Genomic DNA, 23167 nt, shown 5'->3' with positions numbered 1-23167 from the left:
AGGCAAGAAGGGTAAGAACCGAGCAAACAATATATTTGACCAATTTGTATGGAAAATGATGTTTGCAATTGTGAATGCTTTCAAGGTCTAATTTGTAAAATTTGCTGCTATCAACATTTGAGCCTTAAATTTCTAAAAAATGAGGTGCATGTCATACCAGGAACAGTACCATAACAGATGACAATTTCATTCACATCTGATTTTCAACATTTTTTTCTTTTTTTGTAAAATTTTTAAAAAGGAAGATTATGAATTAGCTTTTAGGTGTGATGAATGTAAAATTTGGTACAGTACCAGTCATTGCCTGAACTTGCTTTTCATGTGATGAATGTGATTTTACTTGCTTTGTAATAAGATTTGAGTCTAAGGTGGGTTGTGTGTTTTAGTGGATACATATACTACCCTGACAAGAGAAGAAAGAGAAATAATTAGTGGGGTTGAATGGCAGGTTTAAGGGAAGGTGATTTTGTTTCTTAGTATAAGATGTTTTAGGTAATATGAAGTGCTACTGTTTTTTATCAATGTTCTGTTTAAATTTACTTTTTTGGAGGTTTAAATGACAACATCTGTCATTGGTATTTTGTTATTTTGTTTTATTAGTCTAAGCTATGTAACCATCCCTCTATTATGAAAGAATTTATGCTGGCAGTTTTGTCATAATATTAGATCATTTAATCATGTTTAATTTTTTTTACTTGCATCATCTTATCATTTTCAATTCTTTAACCCCATAGTAATGCCAATCAGTGAGGATTGGAGGGCATATTTGGAAGTTATGAATATATGGTGGTTGCTGGCACTAAACCCTGGTTTCAAATGTGTCTATGTATTACTCGTCTTGTTAACTGTGAAGCGGATGCATTGGCTAGGGCAACGTGAATAAATCATAACTCATGTAAAGGATGTACTTACTCACCAGTGTTAACAATTTACATTTTTAAATAGGTAAAATGAAACTTTCACTGGTAATTTTCATCTGATTTTAAATAGGTAAAAATGAAACTTTTAAATATGAGGAATCTAGCAGTAGTGATGCAGAAGAGAAGATATCCAAGAGAAGAAGGGGAAGAGATAAGAGGGATAAGAGGAGGAAAATGAAACATTCTTCTGATAATTCTGGTATGATTTTTGGAACTTGTAAATTTTTTTTTTAGATAGTACCCTGTGGATTTCATCTAAGAAATAGAATCTAATTGAGGAATCCGTAATTTCACTAACAATGTGTCTAATTCGTTGATTGGCCAAGATGAAGAAGAAGGGACAAAAGAAGGGAAGGATTTGTCGGAGAAGACTAGCAATGTAGTGAGAAAAGAGATGGGTTTGGAATGGATGCTCAAGGCAGCAAGCAAAAGAGAGAATAATCCACTTCAAGTGGAGAAGAAAGAAGAGATTCTAAGGGTGAAGAGGTAATTTTTCATGATAAATTTTGTAATTTTGATATGTAAGTTTAAATAGGTAATTTTCAAGAAATATAAATGAGGTGCTGGTATGTAGAAATACAAATCTAAGTATTATAAATAGGTAATTTACAGTTTTACACAGTTTGTGCATGGTTAGTTCAGTAATTGAAACTTTTATTCATTTTTCTGTTGAAGATTTTGAAAGGTGCTTTTATTTTATGTAGGTTGTCGGAGAGAGGTGGGTCTCTATAGGTGACCTAGCGGCATCTGTTGCCACCTCCCAGGCTGCTCCTCATGCACACTTACGCGTAATCAGATGGTGGAGAACGGGTCAATCTGAAAATCCTGATGAAGTGTCCAAGAAGCACGAAAGGCAAGACTACTTGCAAGATGTTTCCTCTAGGCAGTCTCAAATAAGATGACCCCCGACAGGAGAGCAACTTGAGCTGGAGGAAGGGATAAGGGGCATAACAGTAAACAAATAGTTGCATATAACACCTAACGTTTCTTATGCAAGGATAACCATATCTTAGTTGCTAAATGATCCATAAAAATGTTGTCCTTTTGTTTTAAGTGTGAGAAATGTTGGTGTTATCTCCAGATGCAGTTTTTGTAAAAACAACAAAGAGAAAATTAAAAATAAATAAATAAGATGATGTATAAATTTGTTTCAGCTAATTAATTATTGGCCCTGTCTATTGATTCTTTTGCAGAGTATATTCTTCTTTGATTAATTATTGTACCAGTATGGTATGATTCTTGCCTTTTTTCATTTTAAATTTGATAGGAACTGAGAAATTTGTAGAACTAAATAAGTTAGTCTCCTTTTTTCCATCTTCAGATTTTAATTGTAAAATTACAACTCAATTTAACTCAATTTGTTTACCTGTTTTCACAACTTTTAAGCAGTATGGTATGGTGTTCGTCCTAATGTACCAGATCACATTCTTTATTTTTAATATAATCCTCATTCAAACTTTGAAATATTACTTGGGTTTGCAAATTTCTGGATGAGAAATGGAAGTCCAAGTTCACTCTTATTGTTGTGCAGAAGAAATATGTTGGAGTTCAAGGGATTATTTCTCTTTGATACTAAAGTGGAAAAACATGTGCGCTTCCAGAAAACATTGAAGCTCATATTACACCCTTTGAAAAAAAAATATATATATATATATATATATATATGGGTCTGTCTAAATTGCTGCTGGCAGCATTTCGGCAGAGGTGCTGCCGGGGCTATATTTAGCCGTGTGATATCCAAACAACAAATCCAAACCGTTAGATGTTTAATCTATATTATAATCTACTTGGAGACCAAATTTTACATTTTTTGGAATTTTTTTACTATATATTAAGCTGGTTTGAAAACCGCTGATTTCAGTAAATTTCTGCAGCATTGAAATCAGCGGTTTTCAAACCAGCTTAATATATAGTAAAAAAATTCCAAAAAATGTAAAATTTGGTCTCCAAGTAGATTATAATATAGATTAAACATCTAACGGTTTAGATTTGTCGTTTGAACATCAAAAAATAGAAAAAACAGTGGCAGCACCGCTGGCAGAAATGCTGCCGGCAGCAAATTAGCCACAGCCTATATATATATATATAGTTATACTATGAAACAAGTAAATTTATGAAATTTTGAATTATCCCGGTCTACTCTAATGCCTAGATTGTACACAATATTTCAATCTCCGTTGCAACGCACGGGCACTTGACTAGTTTCACAAAAGGGTCAATGCAAAAGTCTTTCCGTCAGATAAATTTTCAGAAAATACTGCATCAATAAAATAATATAGAGCAAAGTTAGGGTGATGTGCTCATCAACTTCAAAAATTTATTGGATTGATTTCAAACGACAAATTTAAACTATTGGAATTCATCAACTTCATAAGTGATGCATGTACATGTAAAATTTGAAAAATATTGAATTCATTTAGTACAAGATCAAGCCGTTAAAAAATGATGAAAAATGAATACACAAGTTAACTTATAAAATGTTAATTTTTTTTTACAGCTTGACTTTGTACTAAATGAGTTTGAAACTTAAAAAAAAAATTCATATACATGCATCACTAATGCAATATATGAATTTCAACGGTTTGAATTCATCATTTGAAAACAATCCGATAGACTTTTGGAGTTGTACTCACCAACTCTTCTTAACGAGCACATCACACTCTAATTTTGATCAAATGATATAATATGCAATTTTTTTTTTTGTCATGGCGTTTATATATATATATATATATATAGAGGAGGGTTCAAATGCACCCAAATGCACCCTATCATTTTTCTCCGTTTTCAAAATCCGAATAGTCAATCCGAACTGTTAGATACGATCAATATATTAAGATGTGCTTGGAGGCCAAATTTGACATTTTTTGGAATTTTTTTACTATTTATTAAGCCACATTGAAAAATCGCTAATCCGATGGTCCAGAAAATGTAAAATCAGCGATTTTCAAAGTGGCTTAATAAATAGTAAAAAAATTCCAAAAAATGTAAAATTTGATCTCCAAGCACATATTAATATATAGACCACATCTAACGGTTCGGATTGACTATTCGGACTTTGAAAATGAAAAAAAAGAATTTGAAAGATAGGATGCATTTGGATGCACAAAAATTTGGGTGTATTTGAACCCTCTCATATATATATATGAGTAAAGCTAGCGTGTGACATGCTCATCAAGAAAGTTTGGTGAGCATAACTCCAAAAGTATATCGGATCGACGTCAAATGTCAAATCCAAACCGTTGAAATCCATGTACTTCATGAGTGATGAATATACATGCAAAATTTTGAAAGTTTCGAGTTTATTTGCTACACGGTCAAGTGGTCAAAGAAATGAACATTTTATTATAAGTTATTTTATATATTCAATTTTTATTATTTCTTTGACCACTTGACCGTGTAGCAAATAAACTCGAAACTTTCAAAATTTTGCATGTATATTCATCACTCATGAAGTACATGGATTTCAACGGTTTGGATTTGACATTTGACGTCGATCCGATATACTTTTGGAGTTATGCTCACCAAACTTTCTTGGTGAGCATGTCACACGCTAGCTTTACTCATATATATATATATATATATGTATGTATATATATATGCAATCCCCCAGAAAGAAAAATTATCTATTACTCAGAAAAAAGCCAAAAACCGGTGGAAAAAAGTTTCAACAAAGCACAAGGAAAGAGAACTTATTTAAATAAAGAAGAATAGAAGCAAGAAATTAATTAAACTAGAAAAGAACTACATGTTGAACTAGGAACAAATTACAAGTGAGAAACAAAACACACATATTTGAACCTCCCAAGCACAACCATCTCCATTATTTAACCTACTCTTAAGCAAAACCCTCAAAGATACCCACATCAAAACAAACATGCATGCATGCAAACTTTTTTTTTTTTTTTGACAAATACAAACTTTCAAACTCACAAACAACTCCATAACCCTAACTAAAACAGTTATTTAATTAATTAGTTGGTTTTCTACTTATGGATGTAGAAATCCGGCACCAGCACCTATACCACCGCCAATACCTTTAAAACCGCCTATGCCACCACCTAAGCCCCCTGCACCGCCACCTAAACCGCCAATGCCACCTACACCGCCTAAACCGCCAATTCCACCTGCGCCTCCTAAGCCACCAATGCCCCCTAATCCACCGACACCACCAATACCACCAAAACCACCGGCCAAGCCTCCGACTCCACCACCAAAGATGCATTTTTTGTCATTCAAACTGGTGTTAGGGTTAGTTGGGTTGGTATTATTTGTGGTGGCTGTCGACTTGGTGACGTCAGTGTGTGGCGGCACAGTACTGGTAATGTTGTGTTTGGATGGAAGAGGTCGGGCACATGCATGGGAGGTTGTATGGGATAAGACTGCGATCAAGAGGAGGTAGCACCATGGCATAGCCATTTCTTACTAGATCTCAGTCTATCCTAATGAATTTCTCTTGGAAGCTTGAAGAGTTGTACGGGTTTTGGGGTGCATTTATAGAAGCTTGTTGGTGATATCTGATATATAATATATATATGCATGGTGGTGTGCAAATGTAAATGCTCGGTGGCCGGTGAGGAGACAGTAAAGAGAAGTAAATGTAAGAGACACAAAATCACGCGTGTCAACACCTACCGAGCTCCCTCTAGCTAGCAAGCTTAATCTGAACTACAGCAGAGTTGACTCTGATATATGCAGGAAGCCAATGCAATAAAACTAAAGAGCAACAGAGATAGACAAGTGTCTATTTTTTAATTCAAAAAAATAAAAAAATATAGTTTGTATGCATTAATTGTATCCGGTGTATTCAAAAAAACTAAAGAGGAACAGAGATAGATAGTGTACTTTTAAGATTGTATCCGGTGTATCAATATAGGGGTGAAAACGGTATGAATAATATTATATTCGATCTGTATTCGAAAAAATTAGATGTAGATATTTGATATCTGAATATTTGTTTTTACGTTTTAATTATCAGTATCAGAATAGTAAATAAATACCTTATAGTTTAATATATATAATAAAAAATTATGTTATTCACTATTATAATTAGATAAATATTATGAATTTTTGTATTTTTTTTAATAATATTTTTATATATTTTTAATATATATATCCGATCCGATCCGTATCCATATTAAAAAATAAAAATATAGATATAATTTTACCACAATCCATTCCGTGTCCGCTCCGCTATCACCCGTATGTCAATACCAATTTTTTAATATGACAGATGGTTAAAAGATATTGCATGCATCAGGGGTCTTAATATTTTTCCCCTGTTTATTATAAGTTATATATGCTACGAACATGATATATCTGTGCAAAAAGCTGGGAGGTTTAGAAAAGGTATTTGAGAGAAGATCTTATACTCTAAGCAAAAGAAACTCGAGTAAGATACAATGTATATATATTTTGTAGGAAAAAAAAGACATTGTATTTGATACATGTCTCTGTGTCAGGTACTCACGAGACACGAGGTGGTCAGTTGGATCGGTTGTCGTGAAATGTATTCCACGGGATCATTCAAGAGCTGAGTGCTCGACTCTTGTGCCCTTTGATCTGCTCACCTCCTTCTATTCAATTCCAAACAGTATTTCCTGTTACAGATTTCATGTAATACTTCCTCTTACAGGTCACTGACGATTGGCTTTTATATGCTCTAAATGTCAATAAACTCCCATTTTAGCTCTGTCAGCTGAGACTTGTAACTAGTAGTTTGATTATACCCAGGCAGGTCAAATCCGCCGTGCCCTGCTCGTGCCCGTTATCCGTCCTATCCGTGCCCATGCCCGGGTATCCACGAGTACACGGGTACACGGCTACGGGTATAAGAAGGACCGGACCCGGGTTTTAGGACAAAAATCCGTTGATACCCAGACCGAATTGTACCCGTGCCCTTCTTGCCCTACCCGGACCCGCTGTCCCCTACCCTATTTGACATCTTTTTTTCAGTTTTTTTTTTTAATTCAAATTTCAATTTTCAATCCCTCCAAACAAAACTCTATAAATAAACCCTCATCCCTCAGAAATTTTCACATCTCTATCTCAATATTTTCATCTCTCATTCTCTCAATCTCAATATTTTCATTGTTCTCCAATTTTAATTTTATTGTTAAAAAAAATATAGTTGTTAATTTAATTTATTTTACAAATACGCAAACGCAAACGGAATTACGAAGGTATTCTCGAACATTTTCCCACGAGATTAAAGGTTACATTTATTTCATGTTACATTAAATTTTGTAGATTAAATTTTGCTAGATTAAATTTTGTTAGATTGAAATATTGAATGTTAGATTTATTTTTGTAGAGTAATTTAAATTGAATGTTAGATTTAGTTTATGCTAGATTTATTGAATGTTAAGTAATTAGATTTGTTTGATTTATTTTATGTTAGATTTGTTAGATTTATTGAATATGTTAGATTTATTTAGTTTATGTTAGATTTGTTAGATGTGAAGTAATTAGATTTGTTTTGAATATGTTAGATTTTATTTTTGAAAATCGGATTTATTTTTAATAGGTTAAAAAAATAGGTTAGATTTATTTGTTTGAATATGTGAAGTAATTATATTTGTTTTGAATAGGTTAGATTTATTTTTGAAAATGTTGGATTTATTTTTAATAGGTTAAAAAAATAGGTTAGATTTATTTGTTTGAATATGTAAAGTAATTATATTTGTTTTGAATAGGTTAGATTTATTTTTGAAAATGTTAGATTTATTTTTAAGAGGTTAAAAAAATAGGTTAGGTTTATTTTTTTGAATATGTGAAGTAATTATATTTGTTTTGAATATGTTAGATTTATTTTTTAATAGGTTAAAAAATAGGTTAGATTTATTTTTCTGAATATGTGAAGTAATTATATTTATTTTGAATATGTTAGATTTTATTTTTGAAATTCGGATTTATTTTTAATAGGTTAAAAAAATAGGTTAGATTTATTTGTTTGAATATCTGAAGTAATTATATTTGTTTTGAATAGGTTAGATTTATTTTTGAAAATGTTAGATTTATTTTTAATAGGTTAAATTTATTTTAAAAATATTAGATTTATTTAAAAAAAAACAGAAATAAAAAACAGAAAAAATATGCTGTTTCGGCCTCTGTTCTCGGCCGGTACATGCTATTTTGGCCTTTGCAGAGAAGCTGTATTTTCTGCAAAGGTCGAAACAGTCCGTTGCGGCCTGGAATAGAGGCCGAAATAGTATTTTTTTTTTCTATTTTTAATTTTTGTTTTTAATTTTTGTTTTTATTTATGTTTTTTAAATTCTGATTTATTTTTTGTTATATTCCGAAATTTAAAACATGATTAAATTGCGAAATCGATCATTTCGCCTAATTAAAAATTTTAATTAACCTAACGATCGTTCCAAAAATTTATCTGACCGATTAAAATGAATCAAAAATTTAAAAAAATATAAACAAATTGTGAAATTATGTATATGTATATACTAATTAATATCAAATAATTAGGATTCTAAAATCAAATTATAAACACTTGAAGATATTCATACGGCATTATAAAATATTACGAAACCTCGATTCGAATTTATAAAGGGAATTTAATTTTAGATCAAATAATCAAGCTATATAAATTTCTGAATTTTTCTAAACCTTTTGATCTTGAATCTGCACGAATCCTGAAACCATTCTATCCTTTGATTTTTGAATATAATTGAAATGCAAAATTTACCCCATTTAATTTAATTTTCGGGTCCAATTCATACCCTCTGAGATATCTCATGTTGTTGCGTGACCTTTGGAAAATCTCAACCAGTTTAAAAACGTTAGCACAAATCTTAAAGCAGACCCTCCATTTTATTTCCCTTCTCCCCTCCCGTGCCGATTTTTTTATTTATATCCAAAAATTAAATTAAATTTCAAAAAATAACCGAACCGGATGTCAAATTTGAAATCTACCCAAACCGGTTAACCGTTAACCGGACCAAATTTCCGGTTAACGGTTAACCGGACCTTTTCAAAATGGTTCGGTTAACCATTAACCGGACCCAAACCATGGGTCCGGTTAACGGTTAACCGGATTCGTTGGTTCGCTGAACCGTTAACCGAACCCAATTTTTTTTTTTTTTTTTTTTTTTTTTTTTTAAAACAGAAAATTTTAAATGCATATGTATATGTATTTTTTTATTTTATATGTATATGTATATGTGTATGTATATTTTTCTATAATTTTAAATTTCAGATTTGATTTACAAATTTTTTTTGTGTAAATTTGATAAATCTAAATACGAATTTTATTTTATATGTATATGTAGATTATATAGAATATATAGTGTTTAGGGTTTAGGGTTAGTGTATATAGATTATATAGAATATTAATAAAATAAATATTCCGACAGAATATATATAGTTTCTGCAACATCCAATTATTAAGGTCTAAAATAATAATAATAATAATAATAATAATAAGGTCTAAAATTATTTATATGAAAATATATATAATAAATTTCTGCAACAGAAAATTAATTAGGCCGAAAATTATATATGAATTCATATAAAATCATAGAAAATACCAACATAATACAATTTGTGCAACATATACACACATATAGTTTTTTGTACATGCAATCCCATCTTATCCTATCATATAACATATAGTCAAGATCCAATACAACACATATAACACATAGTTCGGTCCTTCCCCTTTATTAGCCATGCAATCAACTTTTGGCCAAAATTCAGCAAGTTCGGCCCATTTTGCCAAAATGCATGGCTGTCATTGAGGTTGGACCGAATTTTTGTTCATCTTAAGTTGTATTAGATCCAATATAGCAAAAATAGAGATGCACATGTGAGGCCTCTTGGGAGGTTAAAGGTCTCCAACTTTTGCATCTCCCATAAATTTTAATAATAGAGAATAATTATGAATTGATTCAAGAATAATAATTCTCAAAATTTATACGAACCAAAGAATTAAATAAAATTAATAATTCTCCGATTAAAATTAGTAATTAATCCCAAAAAAAATTTACTCTCGGATTAATCCAAAATTCGTCCAAAATGAATTTCTCAGTTCAAATTCGTCGTATAAGATCCGTAATCATGAACCATCAAAATGAATTTCTCAGTTTAAATTATTAACTGTATATTTCAAAAAAAGTAAAAAAAAAAAGTAAAAAAAATTGGTAACTGTATATTATTTATGTATATGTATATGTGTATGTGTATGTGTATGTGTATTTTTCTATAATTTTAAATTTCATATTTGATTTACAAAAATTTTTGGTGTAAATTTGATAAATCTAAATACGAATTTTCATGTATATTTTCAATAGAAAAAAAAAATTGAAAATTTTCTGTTTTAAAAAAAAGTAAAAAAAAAAAAAAAAAAAAAAAAAATGGGTTCGGTTAACGGTTCAGCGAACCAACGAATCCGGTTAACCGTTAACCGAACCCAAACCCTTGGTCCGCTAAACGGTTAACCGAACCAAGGGTTCGCTAAACGGTTAACCGAACCCTTGGTCCGCTAAACCGTTAACCGAACCTAGGGTCCGGTTAACCGTTTAGCGGTTTGGGTACTTTTAAAATTTGAAATGCGGTTCGGTTGATTTTTGAAATTCAATTTAATTTTTGGATAAAAATAAAAAAATCGGCTCCCGTGCCCCATTTCTTCTCCTTTTCACGCAAGGCAGAGGGATGCCTCCCTGCCTCTCTTCTTTCACTGAAACCCTAGACCCACCCCCTTTCTCTCTTCCTCTGGATTTCGGGCCCCGCTTCCGTTGCCCTCTCTCTCTCCATTTCGGTCCCTGGAGAACGAAAAAGAGGAAGCCCGCCTCTTTTGACGATGCGTGCTGTGTCGCTTCACCTGTCAGTCGCCTTGTACGGGAGACGCCCCGTTCACCTGCCCTTGTTGACTTCTATGCCTCGGCGTGCCTACCCTCTGACAGAGGGCGTGACCGCACTCTTCCCTTTGGCTGCCTCCTTGGGTATAAGTATCCCTCTCTCTCTCGTTGGGGTTTTTGTGCTCTCCTTTGTGCTCATGTGCTGAGTTTTTGCTCTCTCTTTCTCTCTCACCATTTCTGGCATTTGATTGTGTGGTCCTTTTTGAGAACCTTGAAAGGTTGTGACTTGCTTGTGGTTGTGGATTTTTGCCTTCGGTGCTTTATCGGTGTTGGAGGTCGTGACTGTTGCTATTCCGTCGATCTTTGCCCCATTGCCCCTTCACTCTAAACGGTTAGTGAGCACAACCCTAAATTTGAGATTTCTGATGTCGAGAGAGAGAGGATTTGAATTGACGGCTTGTGCGGGTTGTTGATTTTCCCGGCAAGCCGATGCACTTGGCTGTGTTGCCGTGCTCTCTGACCTATGCCTTGGTTATGTTCGTTGCTCTGCCCCGTTTCTGTTGATGCTGGCCTGGTCTATTCTGTTTTGCCGGTTCTGTGATGCTGACCTGGTCTGTTCTGTTGTGCTGGTTCTATTGATGTTTGGCATGGGTTGCTCTGTTTTGCTGGTTGTGCTTGTTGATGTACATGTGATGCTGGTACCAATCGGTACTGGTTCAGTGATACAACTGGTACGGTTTTGATGTGTTTTACCAGACTTGGAACTGACAGGGACCAAATTGTGAGTATCTGGAAGTTTAGGGTTGGTTTTGAATAAAGTAGGCCCTTGAAAGAATTTTAAAAATTCAAGGGCTAATGTGAATATGTGATGTTATTGGGCTTGGCCCTTTCTGCTTGTTGAGTTCGGCTGAAAATTTATTGAGCTTAGGCCTAATCCGAATTGAACTTAATTAATGAAGGGCTTGGATCCTTTTTTCTAAATTATGGGCCTTTAATTAAATTAACTGGGAATATAATTATTAAGTCAAATAGACCGAAAGGTATAAAGGAATTGACGGATCAAAAGACGGCTTTTAAAATTTAAGTTTTGATGACGTAACCTAATTAAATCACCCAACACATTAAACTAAAATAAAAGTTTTATAAAAAGTTTTTAAAGTTAAAATAATTCTTTTAAACATTTTTCGAACTTGTACAAAAATTCGTTGCTAATTAATAAAGAACAATTAATTAGCAACGAAAAATATTCATTATGGACTTAGATTTGAAACGGCTAATTAAACGTAGAAATTAAATTAGTTATAAAATAACGAATTGCTCGACTTAGAAATAATTAGAAAAAAACATGTACAATAGATAAACATTTTTATCTCTAAAATTTTGTAAGATTAATTTACGTATCTAAATTATAATATAACTAAAAGTATATTTTAACACTTATTGGTTTAGTAATAATTACGTGATTTATGCATGTTTATAAAAATAAATAGCATTAGGAACTTTTGATAATAAGTAAACTTTTGAAACCGTATTTCGACCAATTTAAAATGATTAGGGTTAAGCTAAAATAAATCAAATAGATAAGTAATTATGATGTATTAATAGGTAAGACACGTTTAAAATTACCTTAACTAACAAATGATTATTTTTGTGAATATTTTGACATTAGAATTTTTACAAGTAATATATCTTCAAATTAAATTATTAAAACTATAAATTATTTAGAATTAAAATTAGGATAACTTAAAATCAAAGTGAATGATCAATATCTAACGAACTTATAAATTAAGATTAATGCTAAGCTCGATGACATGAAAGTAATAATTAATATCTGACTAATCGGATCAGTCAGACTGACTGAATCGGTAATATTCATAAAATCAGAATAATCGAGAATTTAACTTACACATTAACTGGGGCGAGGGTTAGAATAATTTAGCGTAGTTTTTAATTAGCTTAAATTACGTGATCACAGATCAGTCAACTTCGTACGAGTCCGACCCGTGGGCCGATCCAACTGATCCACAGTTTGGAGCATACGTGGAGCACGCTGATTTTTAGCGACAGAGACTCCAGCCCCCTCAGGTGTGGGATATCTGAATTATTTTCTTTCGTGGGCGTACTCTTACCAGTCGATCCATCTGACCTGACATTCGCACTTTATTTTAAGTAGTTGCATTAAAACTGTAGAGCATGTTTATCCTTTTCTGCACTATAGGTAGAAGTGCATAAACCCTGAAAAATTCGAATTTACTGTATTTTAGGAGTAGAGTAATTAAATAATACTATATGTATATTATTAGATTATTAGGTTATTAGTCTGTCTTCTTCTCGTAGAAGACTATATTATTATTTTACGTGCATACGCATGCATTGGTGAGAGCTGAGCAGAGTCGAGTGACTTCGTTCCGTCTTGGTGTCACTTGGCATGGGACGGCCCGACAGCCACTGAGCTGAGGGTCACTTGATCCTTGGATGGCTTTAGGATTTATATTATATGTATAAACTTGATTATGTATTCTTTTCGATTCATTTTACCATTGCGTGCGGGCCGGACTCGAGCCCTGAGGCACGGACGATTCGGGATTTATTCCTTCCCTACATTAGGAGCTACTTTGCCTAGAACGGGATTCCAAGCCGGGTAGTGTTGGGTAGAATCTTGTACGGGGTTCCAGCACCGGTTTGGGTAGAATCCAAAACGGGATTCCAAGCCGGGTAGTGTTGGGTAGAATCTTGTACGAGGTTCCAGCACCGGTTTGGGTAGAATCCATGTGTGGTGTCCTATTGGTCTGGCCGGACGGTAGAGTTCTCTTCTGCTCATGAGGAAAGAGATTAACTTTTTACGACTTGCATTGTATGATTTCTCCTATTGGATATGTTTGGGTGATGAATCGTTAGGCGAGATGACACACCGGATTTTGATATAACCATCGGCTAGTGTGCAGTTCTTGTGGGCAATGCGCGATGTCATTAGGCAACGTGTATCATTGTTCCCTGATCACAGTCCTTGGATTATATTATTCAGATTCTTTTGGTAAAGGTATAAGCATCGGCTAGTGTGCAGTTCTTGTGGGCAATGCGCGATGTCATTAGACAACGTGTATCATTGTTCCCTGATCACAGTCCTTGGATTATATTATTCATATTCTTTTTGGTAAATGTATAACCATCGGCTAGTGTGCAGTTCTTGTGGAGCAATGCTCGATGTCACTAGGCAACGTGTATCATTGCACTCTGATCACAGTCCTTGGATTATATTATTCGATTCTTTTGATACTATTGGCACGGCACGGGGTGATTTACTTTATCCATATTTATTATTATTATCATTGTATTTGAGCACACAGTGCAATGAGTACTGGATTCCGATTTGAGTTATATCCGATATTACACCTTGATTTTATTTTGGGTTTATTTCACATGTTGGCATAATAGAATAATCACATTATGGCATCATTCAAAAGTATTATAAGTTCTATTAGATATTAATATAGGTTCACACATGTGCATATTTAATTTTATTCATAAATGTACGAAATTTATATAAATAAAAGTGCTTTGACCATAGAGGATCCCTGAGGGGATAATTCTGGGTCACATACTGGGCGATTCGTCGCTCACCCACAAGTTGTTTCGTGGGTTTTAGGTACAGCATCTGGCGATCCGCAGCAGGAGTTGTCAGGAGTTGTCCCCGATGGCCACACCGCTTGATTAGCTAGAGTTAGACTTTTGATTAGGTTTACGAGTCCCGTATTTTCTGTGTTATATATATACGGGCTCGATAGATCATGTATCCCCTTCTATAGATGGTGTGATTTGGATCCGAGATGAATCAAATTATATGTTATGTATGTGTATGTTTATTTATTTGCTATGTGACTGATGCTTGATATTTATATTATTTTGCTTCCGCTGCTGTGTGATTTATTATTTATGATTAGCCTTGCGTGCTTAATGATTAATTAAGCACGAGGCGAGGTTGATCACACCTTAATCCAGAATCCCTGGTTTGGGGTGTGACATTTTTAATAGGTTAAAAAAATGGATTAGATTTAATTTTTGAATATGTTTGGTAATTAGATTTATTTTTGAATATGTTAGATTTTTTTTTTTAATTTGGTTTTATTTTTTAATAGGTTAAATTAATAGGTTAGATTTGTTTTTTGAATATATTAAGTAATTTACATTTTTTTAATAGATTTAAAAAATGACATCTCATCGCCAATCGGTGCAAGAAGACATTACGAGATTGTCTTCCGATATTTTTGGCCCCGATATGCCACCACCTAATTATCCACATAATTTTGATAGTTCCTCCCAAATGTCACCACCTAATTATCCACAAAATTATTAAAGAAGGGACCAAATGCTACAAACAAATTATCAACAACCCCCCCCCCCGCCCTCCAAATGGGTGCACCGTATTATACTTCAAACGATCCAAACATATACATTCCACAAGAAGAAGATGCGTAGGCACTTCTTCTGTATCATCGAGTCAATTCAGCCCCCCATAGAACCTACTCCTTCGACAAGTGTCCCTGAAATTCAAGAAGAAGATGTCCCTCCTTTGACAAGTGTCCCCCCAACAACAGCCAGCAGGAAAGAAGACTAAATGACCTCCTCCCGAATACAATCAAGAGTGGATGAGATATTATAAGGAGACCAAAGATGATAATGGCGTTTTGCTATATCTAGAATGTAAGGTAAAAAATTGCAAGAAAATAAATTTTGAGTATAAAAAAAAGTGGTATGAGTAGCATTCAGAGATGCCGAAATGCACGAAAGAAAGGGTGAGCTTCCAAGTGAAAATATTGAATCGAGACAAATCCAAACCCTTATGAACCCGGATGGTACCAGAACCAACCCAAAATACGATGAATAAAAAAATGCTTAGTGAATTGGCCCGGTACATTACCCACAAAGAACAACTAATAAGTATGGGTGGTTGCATGAGTTTTGCCCGGTTAATGATTTGGGGGTGTGCTCAATCAATGTAAAAGAGGATTCATCATAGAAAAATGGTTAATAAAATAAAAAAATAGTTTACCATTACCCAAAACAATCTACGAGCTATATTTGCATATCAAACAATAATGTCTCAATTACATCCGATATATGGACTGCTGGTAAACATGGGCTCGGGTACTCTTGTATTACCGGGCATTGGATCGATGATAACTAGGTATTACAAAAAATGGTATTAAGTTTTCGAGTGTTGGATTCTCCGCACACTTCAAATGTAATTTTCAAATCAATTATTGAGGTTTTAGAATAGTATAACCTTAAGAGGGATATGGATAATAAGGTTTTTTCTATATCTTTCGATAATGCTAGCAACAACATTGCTTCCATTGAGATTTTTAAATGGTCACTAAACCCGATCATGAATAGTGCAATGTTTCACCAAAAGTGTGCTTGCCACATACTTAACATTATCGTGAAGGCGGGCCTCAAAACAGAAGCCGTAAATCTATTGATAATTAAATTTAAAGATGCTCTCAACCACATTGTTTCAAACCAAGAAAGAAAATAACGATTTGCATTTTTGTGTGTCCACTATGAATTCAGCAAGTTGAAAGTACCTTGGGATATAGATACCCATTGGAACCGATGTCTTCCTTACAAAGCTATCATAGGGGAGTTTTTGAGAGGATCCACCCCCGAGAAAATGCAATTGGAACCCACCCTCGAAGAATGAGCGCAACTAGAAAAGCTTAGTAAATTTCTAGGAACCTTTTTTACAGCAATCGTCCAACTATCCTGCTCGTACTCACCGACGTCATTTGAGTTGCTTAGACATCTCTATAACATATCGAAGGTGTATCTTGAATTGGAACAAGCTGAAACCCATGATAAATCTCTCATGCCCATCGTAGATGCCATGAAACTAAAATTTCTAAAATATTGGGAAGATATACCCCCCTGGCCATTATCGCAAGCTGCCTTAACCCAGCATACAAGAAGTATTTCACGATCAAAGTACTTGAAAGGTACAAAGAGAATCTATATTTAGACAAAATCGGGGTGAAGGCATACGTGAATTAGAAGTTTGATGAGATGTTTACCATATACAACTCAAGAATGGGTGACAACCAAAATCCATCTTCGTCCCGTGCCGCCGCTAGGTATGAATATAAATATACATGTGTTTTTAATCTTTATTATTTATAATATCTACATTATTTGTCAACTAATTTTTTTATTTTATAATAGTTTCACTTCCAGGAGCACTAGCAGTGGTGGATTGTTAGCACATTTCAGTCGGAGAGCGAACTGCACACATCCACAAATGAGTTATTGAGCTATTTTGCGATGTGCAACGAAAATGAACAGGTTGACATCATGGCGTGGTGGAGGAGGAATCAAAGGGCCTATCCAACGCTGGCAATGATGGCCCGAGACGTATTTGCCGTGCCCGTGTCAACCGTCTCTTCCGAAAGTTGTTTTAGTTCGGCGAACAGGATCCTCTCCGATAAACGCAGTAAGTTAGGTGCAAATGTTTTTGAGAGACTTATGTGCTTGAAAGATTGGATTGATGCTGATGAGCACAAGCAACATCGAGATGAAGCATCATTATCCGAAGTCGACACTGAAGAAAGCGGTACCGAGCCACGGCCAAATGCTAATTTGGATTTAGACCGTGCGGAAGAGAGCAAACAATAGTATATGAATCCAAACTTCTAGATAGATAGTGTCGGTATAAATTTCTAACATCTTTTGATTTTTATAGTTATTTTTTTTAATTATAAATTTCTAAACATTTCAATTATTTTTTAAATTATTCATTTTAAAGAAGAATTACTAACAAACAAAAAAAGTTAGAACTCCGCCTGTATTATTTTACATAGCCGGTCCCAAGTCCGGAATAAAGGAGGAGGGTAACTTTTATTTTTTAATCTATTGTTTTAAAATAATTCATAATTATTTTTAAAGTTATTGATTTAAGAAATTTTTTATTTATATTTTATTGTTTTAAAGTAGTTGATTTAAGATATTTTTTATTTATATTTTATTTAACCTATTCAAAATAAATGAACGTTTAAAAAAATATTATCAATTTAAAATGAACGTTTAGAAAATATATTATCAATTTAAAATGTAAACTAAAATTTTTGAGATATAAATAAATTATGAAACTATATAATTAGAATGAGAATTTGAAAATAAAATAGAATAACTCGTGTAAAGAAAGAAATAAATATATTTGTACTTAGCCGAATAAATGTACAAATTTTTCGCACGAATAATTTATATATATAAGTTACAAATTTTATTTATTTATATACACTATTTGATATTGAACTATTCAGCTTTTGAAAATCGAATTATAAACACGTAATAATATTCGTACAACACTGTAAAAAAAACAGAAAAAAAAATCAGGAAAAAAAAAGAAAAAAAAAGAAAAAAAATCAGGAAAAAAAAACAGAAACAAAAAACTACGGGTAGGGGTATATCTGGATTGGCCTTCCCGTGATCTGGACCGCCGTGCCTCCGAACCCGTGACGGGCACGGGTATAAAACGGGTAGGGCAAAGTTTTTGAAAAAAATACCCGTGATACCCAATCCGTTGTACCAGTGCACCCGTTATACCCGTTTCCCGCCACGGATTTTGTTCGGCCCCGGCCCGCCATACCCGTTAGCAGAACACTACTTGTAACAGGAGAAGATGAGGGAATGTGGAACAGAGGAGTTATAATCATTAAATTCGGATTCTCTGTGACCTGTGCGGCATATGACAAGTTGCAACACACTGTCACCACTAACCACCTCAATTTGTTCTGCTTCTGGTCCACAAGTTTACAAATTATCACTTTGTTAGGGCATGTTCGTTTATTACGGAATTGTGCATGATAGAATTTGATGGAATGAGAATTCACTTTTGAAATAGTGAGAACTCATCGGCATGGCTACGCACGTGCTTAAATAGATATTCGGTTGTACTGTGAGATTAATTGTGAAAAATCGTATTTTTCTTTCTAAATACTTGATATTATACAATTATTTTTATTAATAAATTATTAATAATGCAATTAAATAAAATAGATTAAATATTAACATAATGTTGCTTATTACTTATTATTTTATAAAATATAAACATTACATATTAATTATTACTTATTATTTTATAAAATATAGTTATAAACATTTATAATAAAATAACATTAAACTTAACTAAATTTGAAAATATATTTTAAATGAATTTAGTGTAAACATAACAACTTAACATATGAACAGATCTGCTGAATTAAAAATATGTGATTAAAAAGAAAATAAAAATGAAAAATCTGTCCGGATTGATCCATAAAATTAATCCCACAATTGAAAACAACACATGAAAAAGTTGTTCTTATATGTATCGAGTAATGCTACGGTGCTATGGGTTGCATAGAGGGCTACGGTGCTACGGCTCAATATTCAAGTTTTCAAAATTCTAACGGTCGATCCAAACCATTCATCTTGTTCTCCATATTAATATGTGTTTGGAGATCAAATTTTACATTTTTTGAAAATTTTTTACTATTTTTTTAGATAGGTAGAAAATCACTTGATTTAAAAAATTATGCACAATTCAAATATTTGATTTCCACCTATCTAAAAAAAATAGTAAAATTTTTCAAAAAATATAAAATTTGGTCTCTAAACACATATTAATATGGAAAACAAGATAAACGGTTCGGATCGACCGTTAAAATTTTGAAAACTCAAATATTGAGTTGTAACACCGTAGCCCTCTATGCAACCCATAGCACCGTAGCCTTACTCATATATATCATGATGTGTTTATGTCTGTTTTTTTTTTTTTCGTGAGGGGAATGTGTTTATGTCTCTTAGAGTACAAAGAAAGAAAGAGAAAAAAACACTCACGTGGTGAGAGAGAAAAGATTCTCTCTGAAGAGAAAAATGGGAAAAAAAAAAAATTTGCCCTGACCTCCGGATTTTGAACCCCCTACAATTTACACTGAATCGAGTAAGGTGAGGAATAACTAGGTGTGCAAACAGGTTGGATATTATCTGACCGTATCCGATTCCGTATTCGAAAATTTAATACGGATACGGATATAGTTTTACCACTATCCAATCCGTATCCGATCCGTTTGCACCCCTAGGAATAACCCACATAAACATTTTGGGAAAAAATTGGATTGTCGAACGTCTTCAAAGGATTAACATCCCCATCAAACTCATACCCAAATAATTCTCATTGAAAAATGTGCAGCCGAACATGACCTTATATATACCGAATTACTAATGAAAAAGACGTGCATGTTTGTCCGATGAAAAGTTTCTTATCGAACATTAGTCTTTTTTGGTATTTATTAAAGTTTCGTTTTAACATGCATCAAGTGGATGTTTAACTAAAAGAAAATTTGGCAATGTATGACAGTTCTAAACTTTATACATTAAAATTAATTTATGAACCTGTTGACCGTTTCACTCTATACTAAATAAATTTAAAAAATTTAAAACTCCGCGCGTAAACGCATCACTCGTAAAGTAGGTCAGTTTCATCTGTTTGAATTTGTAATTTGAAACAAATTTAATAATTTTTACAACTAAGTTCATCAAAAAGCTTGATGAGCTTAAGAATACCCTATACTCCTTTTTTTTTTTTTTGTTTAGAAGGAACAAATTGTATATATTTGAAAATTTACTTACCATATTGTAAAAATTAAAAAAATAAACTTTACATTGGACAAGAGAGACAAATTTCTCTGACAATAGTTAGCAACCCCCTCATTAAATAATATTCTTATCTTTAGGTTGCAAGTTCTCGAAGGTCATATTTGATTGTGGAGTAAGAGGTGAAGTAAACCTCTTATTCCATATTTAAGGATGTGTGCTCTAGAACGGAGGGGGGAAACTCTCATTAAAGAAAAGAAAGGAGACATCGATAGAGAAAGACGAACCCTCTGCACAGTAAATTTACACTCCAAATCGGAGACACAGATCTCGCCAAAACAAAGCGTAATGCTTCCCTCTCTTCTCCTCCGCACAATAGCACGTACTCTTCGCTCCCTCTTCGAGTCTCCTCTTCTGGAGTAGGTTCATACACTCGATCAGATGCGGTATGGCGACGTTGTAACCTTCGCACAGTGTTTTCTTCTTCCCCTCCCTCTGCGTACCTACTTCTGAAGCTTAGTCTAAGTAGCCAAACGAGGAGTAAAAGAGACGTAAGAAGAGAGTTAATCCGAAGTAACTTCATCTCTTTAGGTAGATTAACTTACTCCACACTTACTCCATTTGCCGAGATTTTTATTTTTACCCAATTAAAAAATTATTTTAATAATAAAAACTAAGGTTTATCAAAAATTTTAAAAATACCCAACCCGTGGAATTTTTCCACGGGTTGGAATTTTAATTTTCACCCGTGGAAAAATTCCACGGGCCCAACCTTTTTTTTTTTTTTTTTTTTTTAAAACAGAAATTTGTATTTATTTTTTATTTTTTGTATTGAAATATTAGAAATATTGGATATATTTCTTTGAAAATAGATGGAATACAATATAATTTGATTTATTAGAAAGACTGCAACAAATAACCCGGATCAATATTTTTCAGGTCGGATTTTTCGCGGCTGTAAGAAAAATTAATATATTTCTTTATGTGTTATTGGAAAAAAATAAAAATGCTTAGATTCCGAGTTATTGATCCCGGTTCAAAAGTCACTTCTATGTAATCTAGAAAATATTATGATCTTTCTAGTACATTTAATTTATTAAAAGTTGTATCTATTTTGAGAATTATTTTTGAATAATAATCATTAAATAAATTAAAGTTTTTGTTTTTTTTCAAAATAGATATAACTTTTAATAAATTAAATGTACTAGAAAGATCATAATATTTTCTAGATTACATAGAAGTGACTTTTGAACCGGGATCAATAACTCGGAATCTAAGCATTTTTATTTTTTTCCAATAACACATAAAGAAATATATTAATTTTTCTTACAGCCGCGAAAAATCCGACCTGAAAAATATTAATCCGGGTTATTTGTTGCAGTCTTTCTAATAAATCAAATTATATTGTATTCCATCTATTTTCTAAGAAATATATCCAATATTTCTAATATTTCAATACAAAAAATAAAAAATAAATACAAATTTCTGTTTTAAAAAAAAAAAAAAAAAAAAAAAGGTTGGGCCCGTGGAATTTTTCCACGGGTGGAAATTAAAATTCCAACCCGTGGAAAAATTCCACGGGTTGGGTATTTTTAAAATTTTTGATAAAACTTGGTTATTATTATTAAAATAATTTTTTAATTGGGTAAAAATAAAAATCTCGGCTCCATTTGTATGACCCATTGTCATAAATAAAGATACATTTTCCAACATCTTACTCCTCCAAATAAACTAATTTAAGATATAACTTCAACTATTAAACAAGATGCAAAATATGAGAAGTAACATGAAATAAGCAATTTAATATGCATTAATTCTACTTCACAATCAAATATAATCTAAAAGTCCAAGAGTGAAACAACTGTGGAATAGGTTTTTTAGGGTACGTATGAATGCACTCTAGAATAGCTAGAATAGCTACTATTGAGAATAGTAAATTAAAAATAGCTAGAATAGCTACTATTTGAGAATAGCGCTAACTCAAAACTATTCGGAATAGCTTAAAAGTTGTTTGGATGCACTCTTTGGAATAGAGTTTGCACTCTTTGGATGTACTCTTTGCAACAGTCGCTATTCCGACTTTTTGTTGAAACAGCGGAATAGCGCTATTCTGTTTGTTCGGAATAGCAAGTGTGATTGTTTGAATGAACTTGATTTAAAATAGCACTGCTATTATAAGAATAGCACTATTCTCACTATTCTCATACCATCCAAACATCCTTAAGGATTAACTTTCTAATAGGCTATAATATCCTTAATTGAAGCCCATTTTACAACCCATAATGATAAAAGAGTTAGAGGCAAAGAAATATGAAGCCCAGTCCATGATCCATCTGTTCCTAGTAAATCACGCGCGCACACGAGTTGTTGGACGAAATGATTAAATTTTGGGAGTTATTAAATTTTGTTGCAGAAATGGCTATCAATATTAATTTTGTTGTGGCTTGTGGTCAAAGGTATGTGCTGTTCGATTTTGAAATCTCAACTCAAATATGTTTTTCATAACATTTTTTCTTGAATGATGTTCCTTGTGCACAGTTTGTAGGAACATTTGGCAATAAGACAATTTTGTCCACTTTAGTTGTCTAAACAAGGGATTACAAATCAGGCATCCATTTATGTTGGCTGGTTTGGTATGAATCCAAATTTGAGCTTTATTGCACATCTGAGATCTTAATATGTCAAACTGGGGAAGCCATGGCATTATTAATTGAACAATTATATTACTCCCCCCCATTCCATCCCCCCACCATCCCCCCACTCTATCTCTCTCCAAATTATTTTTATCTCATTTCAATTTCGTTTACATATTTC

At 33.0% G+C, this 23167-nt stretch overlaps 1 protein-coding gene and 1 long non-coding RNA gene across 2 annotated transcripts; both read left to right on the top strand.

The window, feature by feature from the left end:
• The first annotated feature begins 736 nt into the window (after nucleotides 1–736).
• LOC144555222 (uncharacterized) lies at nucleotides 737–1903 on the top strand. Its single transcript, XM_078303478.1, has 4 exons — nucleotides 737–875; nucleotides 991–1119; nucleotides 1247–1406; nucleotides 1717–1903. Exons 1-4 carry the CDS (start codon nucleotides 737–739, stop codon nucleotides 1820–1822), a joined length of 534 nt encoding a protein of 177 aa, XP_078159604.1. The 3' UTR covers nucleotides 1823–1903.
• A 9078-nt stretch (nucleotides 1904–10981) lies between these two features.
• Nucleotides 10982–14513, top strand: LOC144555492 (uncharacterized). Its single transcript, XR_013512052.1, has 3 exons — nucleotides 10982–11117; nucleotides 12702–12811; nucleotides 14373–14513. It is a non-coding gene; the product is annotated as an uncharacterized LOC144555492 (long non-coding RNA).
• The last annotated feature ends 8654 nt before the right edge of the window (nucleotides 14514–23167 follow it).

This window comes from Carex rostrata, chromosome 6 (assembly GCF_964058835.1).
Source record: "Carex rostrata chromosome 6, lpCarRost1.2, whole genome shotgun sequence".
In the NCBI taxonomy this organism is placed as follows: domain Eukaryota; kingdom Viridiplantae; phylum Streptophyta; class Magnoliopsida; order Poales; family Cyperaceae; genus Carex; species Carex rostrata.
Note: the sequence above shows the minus strand (reverse complement) of the source record. Positions and strands in the feature narration are given on the sequence as shown.

What these genes read in the sequence shown, in the direction of transcription:
- LOC144555222 (XM_078303478.1), top strand. Translation starts at nt 737, where the DNA reads ATGCCAATCAGTGAGGATTGGAGGGCATATTTGGAAGTTATGAATATA. An exon ending in ACATTCTTCTGATAATTCTG is followed by an intron (nt 1,120 to 1,246) that starts GTATGATTTTTG and finishes TGATTGGCCAAG; the next exon opens with ATGAAGAAGAAGGGACAAAA. An exon ending in GAGATTCTAAGGGTGAAGAG is followed by an intron (nt 1,407 to 1,716) that starts GTAATTTTTCAT and finishes ACGCGTAATCAG; the next exon opens with ATGGTGGAGAACGGGTCAAT.